At 35.4% G+C, this 14,372-nt stretch overlaps 1 protein-coding gene and 1 long non-coding RNA gene across 2 annotated transcripts; one reads left to right on the forward strand and one right to left on the reverse strand.

The window, feature by feature from the left end:
• Positions 1-8,000: 8,000 nt before the first annotated feature.
• On the reverse strand, positions 8,001-9,638 carry LOC18614375 (zinc finger protein ZAT9-like). The gene has a single exon (XM_018119209.2). It carries the CDS (start codon positions 9,437-9,439, stop codon positions 8,342-8,344), a length of 1,098 nt encoding a protein of 365 aa, XP_017974698.2. The 5' UTR covers positions 9,440-9,638; the 3' UTR covers positions 8,001-8,341.
• A 1,745-nt stretch (positions 9,639-11,383) lies between these two features.
• On the forward strand, positions 11,384-12,160 carry LOC148764832 (uncharacterized). The gene is made up of 2 exons (XR_016028583.1): positions 11,384-11,464; positions 11,581-12,160. It is a non-coding gene; the product is annotated as an uncharacterized LOC148764832 (long non-coding RNA).
• The last annotated feature ends 2,212 nt before the right edge of the window (positions 12,161-14,372 follow it).

Consider the following 14,372-nt stretch of genomic DNA (forward strand, 5'->3'; position numbering starts at 1 on the left):
TTAGAATTCTTATTTAAAAATTGTATAAATTTTAATAATATTTTTAATGAAAATCATTTAATACAATTAAAATTCTTGTACATTTGCAATTAGATAAATTTTATTGATATTAATAATAATTTTTTAATATAATAATTTGGATATATGATGACAAATATGACCATTTTTTTCCTATATTATAGATTATAGTTATAGATATGGAATTTTCTACTCTAATTAGTTATTGTGTTCCACTAGGACACAAATCTTTTACAAAAGTATCTTTTAAAAGATATGATATGTTAATGGTCAAACGTTATTGGCTAGTTTAAAGCCAAGTGATCACCTCAACATAGAAAAATATATTAAATCTAATTAAATTAACAAGTGGTTTAAAGATAATATTAATTAAAAAACATTTTATAAAATTAATTAATGTAAATGCTTGTTGCACGACTATATTTATTTTGTTCTCTCAAAATATTGGGCCACGGAGCTGAGACCCAACCTGTATGGGCTCCTAGCTTTCAATATTGGACCGATGGGCTATCTTAGCGGCGTGGGGCTCTATTTTTAAGGGAGTTCATCTAGCAAATGTGCAAAGGTGTCCAAAGAAAGCACCCAGGCCCAATTTATTTTAATGAAAACTTTGGGATTTTGCTTAAAAATGTTTAAATGATAATTAAAATTTTAAATAGAAATTTACAGGCATAATACTTAAAACAAATTAAATAAATTATTATTATTTTATTATATTCAGTCAACTTTTTAAACTTTTATTTTTAATCAAATAAATTATTATCATTAACAGTTAATTAATTATTATTAATTAAAATATCATTTGTCATTTGATGTCACGTGATATGTTGACATGTGATACAGTGATAGTAAATGTTGATGTGGTATGATGATACATTTACGTGACATTTTCACCTTTCGCGTTAACGCCACGTGACATAAAAGATGTCAAATGTTGTTTTGATTAATAGTAGTTAATAAATCGTTAATTATAAAAATTTATTTAATTAAAAATAAAAATATAAAAATTTAATTAATCATAAAAAAAAAATATTTTTTTTAATAATTCAAAAAAATTTAAAAACATTATGCCAAACTCGTACTACGATATATACCTTTTTTTCCTCAATGTTTATTACATATATATCTATCATATGAAAGATGTTCGGATAATTTGGTAATTCTATTAAATAAAATTAATGGTATAATATCTTTTGAGAGTAAAATTTATTTACGAGAAATTAATTAAAAAATATAAAATAATACACGAAAAAAGTTACATAAATATAAATGTAGGTAAAGTATAGGTATAAGCGAAAAAATGGACTCTTGAAATAGAAAAAGAAAAATAGAAGGAAGAGGTGGCTGATGCTTGGGGCTCTTTACGAAGGTCAATGCCAATGTTGCAAGTTCATCCCAGAAGGTCAGTTAGAACTGAAGACAGGGAAAGGACATGAAGCCAACTCCCGTTAGGTTCTCAGCAAAATATTAAGTGATATTATTGAGAAATAGACAGAACATAGGAGAATTTTGTATAGTAATTTATTAATTAAATTTATATAATAATGTATGTATAATAATTTATTAAAAAATTTCATTCAAGTTATAATTATAATCAAATAATTCACGAAACAAGATTTGAAATCTAAACTTTTCCACATCATGAGTATCTCGTCGGCAAGATTTCCTTAATGAACAACTCTAATTATAACAATATACAACTGTAATTTTACCATCCATTGAATGTAGGCATTTTTTATTTATTTTGAAATTAATATATTCACATGTTGTGAAAATGGAGTAAGCTGTTGTTGGAAAGTTGGTAAAAGAGCTGTTACAAACATGGAGGTGTATATACTAGTAAAATGATTGTTGAACAAACCTTGGTTTTGACCACCCATTGCACTCTCCTCTCCCTCCCTCTCCTTAAAAACCAATCACAGTTTCATTTTCCGTATTCTGATATCTAATGCTTAGAATAATGTTGGGATCCTGTTCATCATATACTGGTATTTGCAATCTCTACCACATGAGCATAAAAGCTCAGCAAAGACATAAATCAGCGGAAGAGTAACAGACACGATCACTTTAATAACAATCTTGATAAAAGATTGTCAGTATAATAATCTTGTCTCGATCAATTCTTAATTAAGAAATAGATCCATGGCAAAGTAGGTAGAGCAAGTTGGGAAACAAAATCCAGGGTCAGGGGGGGGAGTTTTTAATTGTTAAAGAAGGGGGACAAGGGCAAGTCGGTAGCCTAACTTCCAAGTCCATAGAGTAATGAGTAGGCGTGATTTACCAGTGCCGGTGAATGTTCAGAAATTTCCCCCATCTTTGCTTTTCTCCACCATAGCTTCTCCTGGTGGAATTAGTAAGGAAAAACTGGGAGCTGATTATCCCGAGCATTTTTTTCGAAGTTTTTCAAAGGGAGTAAAGAACCCCACTAAACCGACCATTTCGACCGACTACTTTAGTGCATTGCAACCTTTTAACAAGGAATTTGTCAGGTTGAAAAGTATGTAATTTCTGATTTACAGCAACTATTGTTGGAAAGAAAACAATTGATCACACACTTTTTCCTTCACTTGGAAATTACATTTTCTATAGTTATCGAGTCCGTGAGACACTGCCAGGAATTTGCTAGACTATCACTAAGCTTTGAGCCCTTTCCTGAACAAGAGGAAAAGGACAAGATCAAGCTTAAGGGAAAGTCAGTTGTCAATGGAATTTCTTGTATCATCCGTAAAGCAAAGTCAAATTTCAAGGGCAGTGATATCTGGTTTATCTGCAGCCGACGTATTAATAAGACGTGAAGAAAAATTAAAAGCAAAGCGTTAAGGGGATGGAAAAATCAAAAAGTTGAGTCAAGACTTTTTGCTATGTAATGTAACCTAATGTGCAGGAAAAGATAGGTATATGCTTTTTGCCTTCTGTAGCTCCATAATTTGATGAGGAAGAAGAGTGCATTTGAGTTGTTTTCAAAAGGAATGGGGAATAAACGAAGCAAACTAAACACTCTTTAATTTGCACACTTAAACCTCAAAGCATCTTTTAGTTTCATTTTGTGGTCCGAAAATTCTTTTTCCTTTTCTTCTATGGGGTTGTTAAGTTTCTTTAGCATCTTAAATAGTTTGGGAAAACAAGCAGAAAGAGAAAGAAGAATTCGAATTCTATTCTTTGAGAAGAATTTTACATAAATCAAAAGAACAGTGAAGCTGGAAACCAGCAGCCAAAAAAGCAGATCCCAAGGGGCTTAGCTAGCTAGGCAGCAACATAAGTTACTATGTACCGGTCACAGGTTTCCCATTTCTCGTGGGTGCAAACCCAACACGTGCCTTTGCTTGATCCAGGGTTAATGGATTTCATGGGACCATATATATATATATATATATATATATATGGGAATATAGAAGTGAATTCAAAAAACAAAAGAAAAGAAGGCAATTTGGGTTGATGGGTTTGTTTTTCCTGTTTGCCGTGACCAGGTTGGAGAGATCACATGTGAGACACACAACCACTGCTTTGGTAGTGTGAGGTCTTCGAGTGTGTATGACTTAAGGAAAGAGGCATGAAATCATGGTGTTTGTAGCGTGACCCAAAGAAAAAAATTGTCCATTGAAAGATGAATTCTCCTGTGCAACCAATAAAATATGTAGCAGTAAATTGTTTACAAACAATTAAAGATAACTCAAAAGGAAGGACAGGAAACAGAAATGTGTGGAAGATTGAATCCCACAAAAAGAGTTTGGAGGATAAGCTGTCGTTGTTGGATCACATTTGAGTGAGAAGCCACTGTCTGGTTACATCACAAGCCTAACGTTGAAATGTTAATACACTGCCTCTGCCAGTTAAAAGAAGAACAAAGATGAAGAAAATTCTAGAGCTTTTCCTGCGATTCCCAATGGAACATTGGCAGGTGGAATCTTTGGGGTGGTGGAAATGTGGGTTTCATTTAATTTGGTTGTTGGGTTACACAAAATGGTAATTAAGGTTAATTTTGTTTAAGCTGTAATGATATGTACACCATCACAGACAAACGTAAGTGAATCTGTTTGACTTTGTTTGCTTGCTTTATCGTGGCAATGTTGGTGGCCAAATATTAAGACAACATGATAACTCTTAGATTTTGCACTAGTTTTATCAACCAAATGGGAACAATTATTGCTGCATGTTACTGAGGAATTACTGCATGTTAATTTTGTCGTGAGCGTTAAAAAGTGTAAACTCATCAGTCATCAAAGATGTGACATGAAAATTTTCAGCCAGCTGCCTCATCTTGCCCTGGTACCATGGCTTGAAAAGATATTGAGCTCCACACATCAAAGATAGATAGAGACCCGTTTAAAAACTTAGTAGTTTCAAAGATTGACTGACCATTGAGCTGAATTCCTATTTGTCAGAATGAAATTACTCACCAAGTTCATGCACCTGGTGTTTTTGAATCCAAATCAAACACCATAAGAAAGGCTTCATGGGAAAAAAAAAAGAGGTTTCTCTCTCATGTTGAAGTTCAAATTAAGACAGAAAATGGGCCAGACTGCTCGTTAAAATCAAGCTCGAGCAAGCCTTAGAATAATGTTAGTTGCATTGAATATGTAGTTTTGGCTCTCTGCAGGTTGTAGAAGTATCTATAACCAAAGACCAACAACACCAACAAGCACGCTGCGGCAATCACGCCAAGTTGAGTGCAAGACTGCTAGAGCTCGAAACTGACCGAGGCTTTCGTTTTTTTACCTTTAGAGTAAACAAAACTTCATCTCTCCGAAGGGAATGTAAGGCCCTTAGTATTAATTTGTAAATCACTATGCTTACTGGCTACTAGGTCTTAGACTAAGAAGCAAAAAGCGACAAAGTGCTTTTCTCAATGATGTGAAGGTAGCCTTTGGTAGAACTTTGAAGAAGAAAAAGAGTGCTATAGTGGAAAAGGATCAGCATTGTTGACCTCGATTTCCCTTTTGATTTGATGAGAAAGTTAATTTCTAGTCATAAGCCGGCAAATTGTGGGTTGGTTTGTTTGCATTTTGTTTGTTTTCTACTCTCTTTTTATTCAAACTTTCACAGCCACGACACCCCCCCCCTCCTCCCCACCACCAGTACTGGGAGCGTTAATTAGACCATGAAGTGGCACTCACTCTCACAAACCTTACCCCCCACTCTTTGAGCTTGCCTCCCGTTAGCTCCTTTTCTCTCCACCTTTTCATCATCATTATTGTTTTTTTATTTTGATTTTTTTTTTTAGTTTTAATCCTTTGAATGGTAACAAAAGACCGACCCACCGACTGATTATGGCCATCTAAAATCTCAACTATAAAGGCCAGGCTAGCCAACCAACTCAAGCTGTCATGCCATTGCTATTCCTACAGCTTTGTGATGTGTCTGCCTGATTAGGTCAGCCTTAGAGATAAGTATCTTAAAATAGTTGAAGAATAAGTAGTAGTACATCATTGAAACAAAGGGTTTTCTTTTCGTTTTTTCTTGGGTGCATGGATGGTTGTGAAAACTCCAAGGAAAAGGGTGGCAATCCCCTAATTTTAAAAAAAATAAAACCCACTTGCCTTATATTAACTAATTTGATCCCTAAATGTCCATTTGGTCAAAAGAGAAAGGTAAAAAAAAAAAAGGAAAGAGAGGAAAATAATGGAAGACATCAAACAAGGCATGAGCATATTCCCTTATTGATTTTGCAAGTCATTTAGTTTCTCCCCCTTCCCCCCTTTACCTTTTCTTTGTTGGTGTATAATTTTTCTTTTCTCAAGGGTAATTAGGCAGTGCCTATAAAGATGAATCAAGTACATGGGAATCATACGTGGCCTGCTCTAAAAGAACACTTAGTATGAAAATATTGACTTGATCTAGAATTACCCTTTTCTGGATTTTATTTTGACTTTGCGTTGATGGAATTTACGGATATAATTAAATAAAAAGTAGGATATGTTAACTGTTTGGGAAGATGCTATGTAGTCTGAAAGAATCAATCTGATCCGTTGAACAGCCCTTCATTTCCTTTGATTCTATTTCCCACTTGTAAAATAACCCCAAGCATCCTCTTAATTAGCTTTATGAGAGTATTTTTATAATTTAATAATCATAATCTCTAAAGCAAAGTTTTTCTTCTAAAAAATTGTAATCGCAGATTTTACAATAAAAGCATCGGAGTAAAAGATGATAATATAGATTGAAATTTTCAACATGTTGCATTTTATGAATTGACCCTGATAAGGCCAAAGTCTTCTATTATTTCTTCAATATGACAGTGTAGGACTTGACCAATGATAATATTGATTGAATGACCAAATATTAATTTTACTATTTCAACTGAAAACAAAAATTGATTAAACTTTCTGACCAAGGAGTCGTTTACTTTAGCTTACTATATATTCTCGAGATTAGTAGAATTAAGGCGGCTAATGTAATCGAGATTAGTAGAATTAAGGCGGCTAATGTAATCGAGATTATATAATAAAAAAGCCACAACTTGGAAAAGTATGAAAGCTTGGAATCCTTAATTAATACAATCAAACAACATACCAGGTAGAAATACCCAGCGCCAAATAAGAAGGCTTTTTTGGCTCTTTGGGTAGCTCCACCAGCCACAAAATACGATTCTTTTCATGCTTAAGCTTCATGCAATTTGTGGTGGAAGGCATACCCCTATATTGGGAGTTGAAAGTCAATCCTTTTCCTTCATTTGAAAATAATAATAAAGTTTTCATTTCGACTAAAAGTTTACGTAATTACACTCTTTATAGTGTTTCTCTCTTTAAATATTTGTTCCTTTTTAATTTTTATATAGATTAAGATAAAAGTTTCATTTGGAACCCGGAATTTTTTATTGTTTATACATTAATTTTGCATTCAATATTTGATAGTGATATCACTTAGCCATTAAATTAAAAAGTTTTTCACCATAAGTCTGCAATTATTTAATACGCCCACATTATTAATTTAACCTAAGTTCATCACATTCACTTAAACTAAACTAAAGCTTTCTTGAAGGAGAAAAGGGTTAGCAGTACTTGGAAAATTTTGATCTCATATAAATGCAAAAAAAAACAAGCAGAGTCATGCTCTTCCTATGTGTCAAGTCATCAGAATCGATTGCACGCTAATCTGACATTTTTCCCATGGCTATGATTCCTGCTGTCATCTGCCAGATTCACCACAATCTGTTGGAGTAGAGCTGCCCTGGAAGACAGCACGTTTTCAACCATGTCCCACTGTTCAAAATTAAATCAAGAGGCAGCTTGCTCAGCCATTTAAGCGGCTTGGGATTGTTTATTTTGCATTTGATAAAGCAGTTCTAACTACCTGGGAATTACTTGGGAGGCATGAGCACCCCACTTGCCCTCACCCTAGAACTAGTGCAAAAATAAGAATCAATTAAATGGAAAAGGGCATCCTGAAAATAGCAACAAGGAAAAGGAAGAGACTGCCGAAAAAAAGTGTAATAGTTATTAATATTCATTTATTGCAAAATTTATTGGAGGTGGACTGAAGTTTCTAGATACTTTTTCACTGATCCTGAGTCAGAGGGATACTTTGGTTTTGGCCAAGCTATGCCAGACACGTTATTCTCTGATTAAAACAGGATATTTTGCTTTTTGGATTTTTTTTTCTCATCTTTTCAGGGTTCCCCTTTCCGACATATGGAAATGTACTTATTGTAAATCAGGTTCAGCTTCAAGGCTATTAAAGTCATTAAATGTGACCTCTGGTCCTAATCTACTGGTTTAGCAGATTTGTAGGTCAAGCATGAAACAGTTTCAGACAGAAAACAGAGCAAAAGATGCAGCATCAAAATGCTGTGAAAGGAAAGGAAAGAGGACATGGAACAGAAGCAGATAACTGCTAACAGAGAATTCTTGATGAATCTGTAAAAATGCCAGTAGCGGACAAAATAAACAGTGTGTTGGTTTTTTACGAGAACCTTCTTTTGAGAAGGACTTTCCTTGCATTGAGGAAAAGAACAAGACCAGTGGTTTGAAGTAAGAACAATCAGCTAGAAAAGTAGGAAACTTTGATTGAACAGAACCCATTAACAACAATGCCTGTTTCTTCATCAACAAAATATCGAGGAACCCAGAAATCCTAATCCAACAGTGAAATGAACAAAAAAGCATGTTTAACTGGGCTTTCTTGGAGGTTCTAATTGATCAGTTGTTACAAACAAAACTTAAAGACAATTCAGAAAAAAAAAAAAGGAATTACAGTTAGAACAGAGTAGAATGGTCTATGACTAACCAGAAAACCTTATAGCTTAAATTTGGAAAAATAGTAAACTAGCAAAAATCTTTAGATCCCAGATGTAGGCAAAAGCTACCAAAATTTTTTTACCTTTGGATCAAACATTGTTGCAAACCACAAATTCAGCATCCGAAACCGCAGAGAGTTCAATTTGGCTAACATCATCGTCATCCATTGGAGCAGGAAGATTAAGATCTATCAGATTATCTACCAACTTTTTGGAGCTTTTAACAGGAGTACTTTCGGTAGTTGCTACTACTTGACCAGTTACATGAGATCTTTTATGGCCTCCAAGAGCTTGTCCAGATGAGAACACTCTAAAGCAAACAGGGCATTCATGAATTTTCTTTTCTGTCACAGAGCAAGCACCCACATTTTCTGCTTCTAACTCTGTTTCATGAGTTGCTGGCGAGTAAGCTTTGATCTTCTTGTGACTCGCTCTGTGTCCACCCAGTGCTTGGTACGATTTAAAAACTTTGTTGCACGTTTCACACCTGTACTTACCTCGAGTTGTTCTGTTTACCTTGCTTATTTTGAAGTACTCTTCTGATTCATCTGTTTCTTCCATAGACTTTTCTATTTCTGTTGCTTCTTCCTCATCATCTTCTTGATGTACTTTGCTTTTCCATTGGTCCCTTGAAAGCATCATAAGACAGAAAGCGACATCTTCTTCAGTCGTTGTATCAGAGATCGAACTCACCGGTTCAGGCTCAGCCCAAGACTCGGTCTTGCTCAGTTGGTTATTGTTATCTTTAAGCTTCTTTATTGTTTCTTCTTGCAGCTCTTGACTTTCTTGTTGCTGGTGATGATATTGATGATGCTCCAGTATCTTCCGAGTCCGTTTAGATCGTCTCCGAGTTGGGTTCTTATGCGACTCCGTCTCGCTTTCTCTGTCTTGAAGAACAACAGAACCAGCGTCAACAAACTCAGGATCCACCAAGCGGACACTTCTCTTTGGATTCTCCCTAAGCCCGTAAAACTGCCCTTTTTCTTCTCCTTCTTCCTCGGATGACGAAAATGAAGCCGAAGCTGCCTCAGACTCTTCGCTTGGTTGATTCTGGGCTACTTCCAGTCGTTCCTGTTCTTCAACTTTGGGAGGAACCGGAAAATGCAACATGTGAGACCTCATATGACCACCCAAAGCTTTTCCATTTACAAAGCTTTTCAAGCACAATTTACACTTATATTTCTCCATTGCCAAAAGTCCAAGACGACCCAACACCCCTCCAAAGACACAGCTGAATCTTTACCTCAAAGGCTGTGAGCTCTGCACTCTGTCTTTGCCTTGTGGGGAGAGAGTTTTAAAGAAACATAGAAAGAGAGTGAAAAACTAAAAAAGGAGTAGGTGACAAGCATTCCTCCACCAAGAGATATATACAAAGATACAAAAAAGAAAAATTAGAATAAAACTAACAAATGGATTTTCTGATTAAAAGGGTAATTTATTTTCCCCTTAAAACGGCAAATTTCAATAAATTAAAAATTTAATAAAAGGCGTATGCATGAAGGAACAAAGAGCGACATGTAACATGCGAGACTTGCCCGTTTCTGTATTTATTCCCTCTCCTTTCCTTAATCTGAACTTTCCCAACTTGCCCCTTCTTCAAGGGCATTTCAGGAATTAACAGGAGGTTACCAGGATAAACCGGTGTCTTTTGCTTGTACAAGTCAAGAAAACTGCTGGGGTTTGTTGTAACGACGAAGCAGACTATAGAAAAAACCCCCCAAGGATGTCCTGTACGAAGAAATCCCCTTAGCTGTGACACAGAACAAAATGACAAGCACACGAAAACAAATGAAGTCTTGTCCACGTGTCATATTACCGTAATTGTAGTTTTTATTTTTTTTACTGCAATTAAAACCCTTAAGTATCAGTTACACCTTTTTGCCGGTGAGATTTGGGCCAACTGTCAGAGTGTTGGTAGCTTTAGCATGCCGGCTGGACCGGCTACTGCCCCTTTTTTTTTGCCATGATGTAGATCATGAAGTAAAGTAAAATAAAAATCCAGTATAATGTCAACTTTTGTTGGGGTTTACTCTCCTTTAATTTTGGATCTTTTTGTTGAAACGTCTGATGGGAATGAGGGTGGGGAAATGGGCAGGAAACCAACCTCCCATTGAGGAAGGAGTTTTCTATGGGGGGGGGGAAGGGGGGGGAGTAAATGCCGTTTTGTTAGGGTTTGGTAGACCCAGTCCTAGTCCTAGTGCCACCCCCCCGCCCCAACCCATTCATTCATGTGGACAAAATACCAAATTTTTACACATTATTTGGTGGAAATTTTCGTTTCTTTACTTTGAAAGAGAGTTGGGCTGGAAGCATCTACGCCTTTTGATCAAATCTGTTTTGGTCTTTGTGGGGTATCACGAGAAAGAATTTGCCATTGGGTCGTCTAAAAAGCTAAAGCCAATGAAATTTAAACAATGGAAGTTCAATTTAAATACTTGAACAAGTTCAAATTAGTGAATGTACGACAATTTTTGGAATAAATTTGGATTAAAGCTATAGCTTAGGCAAGAAGGAAATGGTCGTATTTCTTTTCACATGGAAAAAAGCACTTTGGGGCACATTAAGATCGTGTCTCTTCAGACCAATTCAACATGGACAGGAACTGAAGCTGGCGTAAAGAAGACCACATTGTATGGCATGCCCAGCGGTGAGGATGACAATACTGGCAGCACAGTGAGCATTTAAAGTACTCTTTGATATGCCCTCCCCGTACATCCTCATCAAGGGTTTTTGGCCCAACAGGGAAGACGGAGGTGAAATGATCGAACAGGGCAGAGCCTGCTTTTTTCTTTTCTTTTTTTCCACTAGCAGTATAGCAACCTTGCTTCAACTCATAGCTTGGATGCATCAATATGACACATCACAGTCATCAACCATAACTGCTATCTCTCATGTCATGATATCACGAGGATCAATTTCGGATCTTATAATCATTGACAATCGAAATGATTTCCATTGGACATTGGGGAATGATGTGAAACAAGTTACTGCAGAGCATGAAAGTAACTTTGACAGATGATTCAGCCTTAATTTGGTACTGTTATAGTTGAATTGCAAAACTGTAACTTAAAACAAGCTATGGTAACAGCGCTCGAGTTCAAGCTGTAAACAAACATGTTACAGAGATATTTTCTTTAATATTTCTAAATGCCTGTTGAAATTACTGGGGAATTACTTTTAGTATGAAGATAATGCCATTGCCAGGCTGCTCTGGTATGTGTCGATGTCCTTCTTGGTTAGATTTAAAATGACAAGAACAAGACACTTTGTTGTAATTTGGTCGGTCATGCTTTTTCTAGCTAAGGCAGTTCGAGTGTTCTTTTTTGCAGATGGTGAGCAACTTCCATGCTTGGTTCGGACAAAATCGTAAAAGGGATGGCGTGTGTTCTTGGGTTTCTTCAGGATGAACTTTTACTACAATGACCCAAAAGCTTGCATGTCCAAGACAACCTCTTACATCTCTGTTTTCATTGGTTTTAGCTACTGAACTTCATCTTCAATTCTCTTTTGTTTTGCAATCTCTATGAATTCTCGTTTCCTCTAGTATGTCAAACCCCTTGACCGATTGATGAATGGAAAATTGCTTAATCATCATACTTGTTCTGGTCTAATACACTGTTTCAAGAACTAGTTCTATTAAGCAATAGGGAAGGATGAAAGGGTGAAGCTTGAATGTTTAAGAGCGAGGACAGTTGAGGTTGAATGTCGAATAGTACAAGTGTTTTATTTATATTAGTTTTAGATCTCTTACTTTTACTATTAACTAGTTATCTCATGTACTGTAATTACTCTTTTACTTCTCCTAGAGGTAATTAGTTGGCAAAGTTGCGTTTCCTTTGGTTGCCAGCTCGTATATAAATGGTGATGTAACAACTCCTCTGTTCAATTAAAAATACATACATTCTTTCATTTTCTGGTTTGCCTTCTTAATTTTTCCCTCAGTTCTCCAGAGGTTTCGAACAAGTTTTGGGAAAAACGTTATGCCGGGTCTGAATCCCTCCCCCAAAATTTGTTTCAGACTAAAGCAAGGTCTTTAGCGGCGAAGGAAGTATTCGAAAGGGTCCCATGAAGGGAAGTTTCTGCCATTGTTTGTTTCAGGTGTGAACAAAATCCTAGCTAGTTGGAGTTTGGGTGCGCTACGCGGTTTGTTGTGAAGCCTGTGACCCAGTTGAATTCCAGACCCACTGAATAATAATCATGGACATCAATTAAAAAAAAAAGAAAAAGAAAAATAAATGGCTGCAACTTTGGACGCATTCCATTGCTGGTATCATACGGGGGAAGTTTCGTCCGAAGAGTGAATCAGATTTCTGAAGGAAAGTTTTTGCAGGGAAACAAGGCGACCCTAGTCTTTTGTTTAAGCTAGTACTAGACTTTGTCACGTGAAATTCTGAGTTGGAAACACTGGAAATCCCTCGTTGATTATAAGCAAGTAAAAGTTTGTTCTCCATGATCACATTAAACAATTAAGAATTTTCGGAATACTGATTATCAAAATGACGCTGTTTTGCTGTAACTCGTGAGTTTATGTTTTACTTGTCGGCGGGGAATATTGTAGTCACAGGCCACGGATTTCATAACAACTTAAACAAAATAAGGTTCCGTAATTATCACTCTTGGCGCATTTGTCGTCGGTTAAGTCTCAATCCAGGGGCCACAGCGCAACCCCAACCGCGTTAATTCTCTTCCTTTGGCTCCAATCTCATCCTCCCTATTAGACCCCGTAGAGAATTAATGTACCAATAAAGACTATATTTCTTCTTCAAGATAAAGACAACGAATCTATCACGTAATATGAATATCGTGAGATCAATGGATAAAAATAATAGCTGTTCTAATACCACATTACATTTTTAAAATGGCCATTTAATTTAAAATCAATTAATAGTAAATAATGAGATCTTTATTATAGTTATATATCAAAAATATCTTTAATTTAACATATATGGATTGATTTTCTTATAAAGATTTGATCTATTCCAATTGTAATAATTTATTGTATTTACGATTATATATGAAAATAACTACCCTTAAACGAAAATGAAGAAAAAAGACTTGAAGTTAATTATGTTACACATGTTTCATTATCTCCATAATGTAATCAATTAATTTTACTGTTTGTATTGCCTTTCACGAGTCACATGTATATAATCTGTAGTCCAAAAGGAGTAGCCACATTGGAAGCAAACCACCCAATTTAAGATTTTTCTAATTGCATTTGCTTGCTAGTTGATGAAGTGGGCAACTTCCAAAGTCAAACAAGTAATGGCAGGCACTTTGTAGGAAGATTCCACTTGAAGATAAGGAGGCTACAACAAAGCTTTCCTTTTGCATTTGTCTCTAAAGATGGAAAAGCACCAAACAAGAATCATTGACTACTCCTTCCCCTCTCATGATTCAAGGTTAATGATGTAGCCCAAGAAAGAACGATTTCAAACTTAATTATACATATAGACCATAAATTATATTCTCCAACTTTTAATGGTGATTCTCATGACTGCAGGGTTCGTTGCTGTAGCATTTTTGGATATTTTTCACCAAGTGGTTCTAAGTTCAACTTGCCCTCGTTCAGCTGCGTAGAACTAGTAAAGAAGTTGTTAGGTTTATAATAAAAGGTGCTAGAACCAAAAATTTTGAGCAAAGTCAAGCCTATTGTTGCTAATCTAGTCTAGTATTATTCTCTCATACATTAGTTTTTTTTATATCTTTGGTGTTGGAGAGGAAATAGACCCTTAGATTAATGCAAAGATATTTTCAAAAAATTTAATTAAAAGATGAGAATATGGGTAATAGAATTCCAACCACCAGTCTTCTCTCCCTTCTAAAAGGTGATTTACCTAATCACTAAGTAAATTTGCTACTCGAATTTCATCTCAAACCCAAATATAAGTCAAATATGAGATGCCTATATCTTATATGATCGAGTCAAAACTCGGTTAAAGGATATCCATAACCATCTTTATCACTATGTCACATTTATAGCTACCAATATATATAATATACATTTGATTTTCTGTCCAAATTCTTCTTATACAGTGATACATACATTGATCTTATAATATATAAAAGAGTAAGCAATGGGAGATAATTGAACTAATTAATCTCTATTATATATATATGT

Source organism: Theobroma cacao, chromosome 1 (genome assembly GCF_053813885.1).
Source record: "Theobroma cacao isolate CCN51 chromosome 1, ASM5381388v1, whole genome shotgun sequence".
NCBI lineage: Eukaryota > Viridiplantae > Streptophyta > Magnoliopsida > Malvales > Malvaceae > Theobroma > Theobroma cacao.

What these genes read in the sequence shown, in the direction of transcription:
- LOC18614375 (XM_018119209.2), bottom strand. Translation starts at nt 9,439, where the DNA reads ATGGAGAAATATAAGTGTAAATTGTGCTTGAAAAGCTTTGTAAATGGA.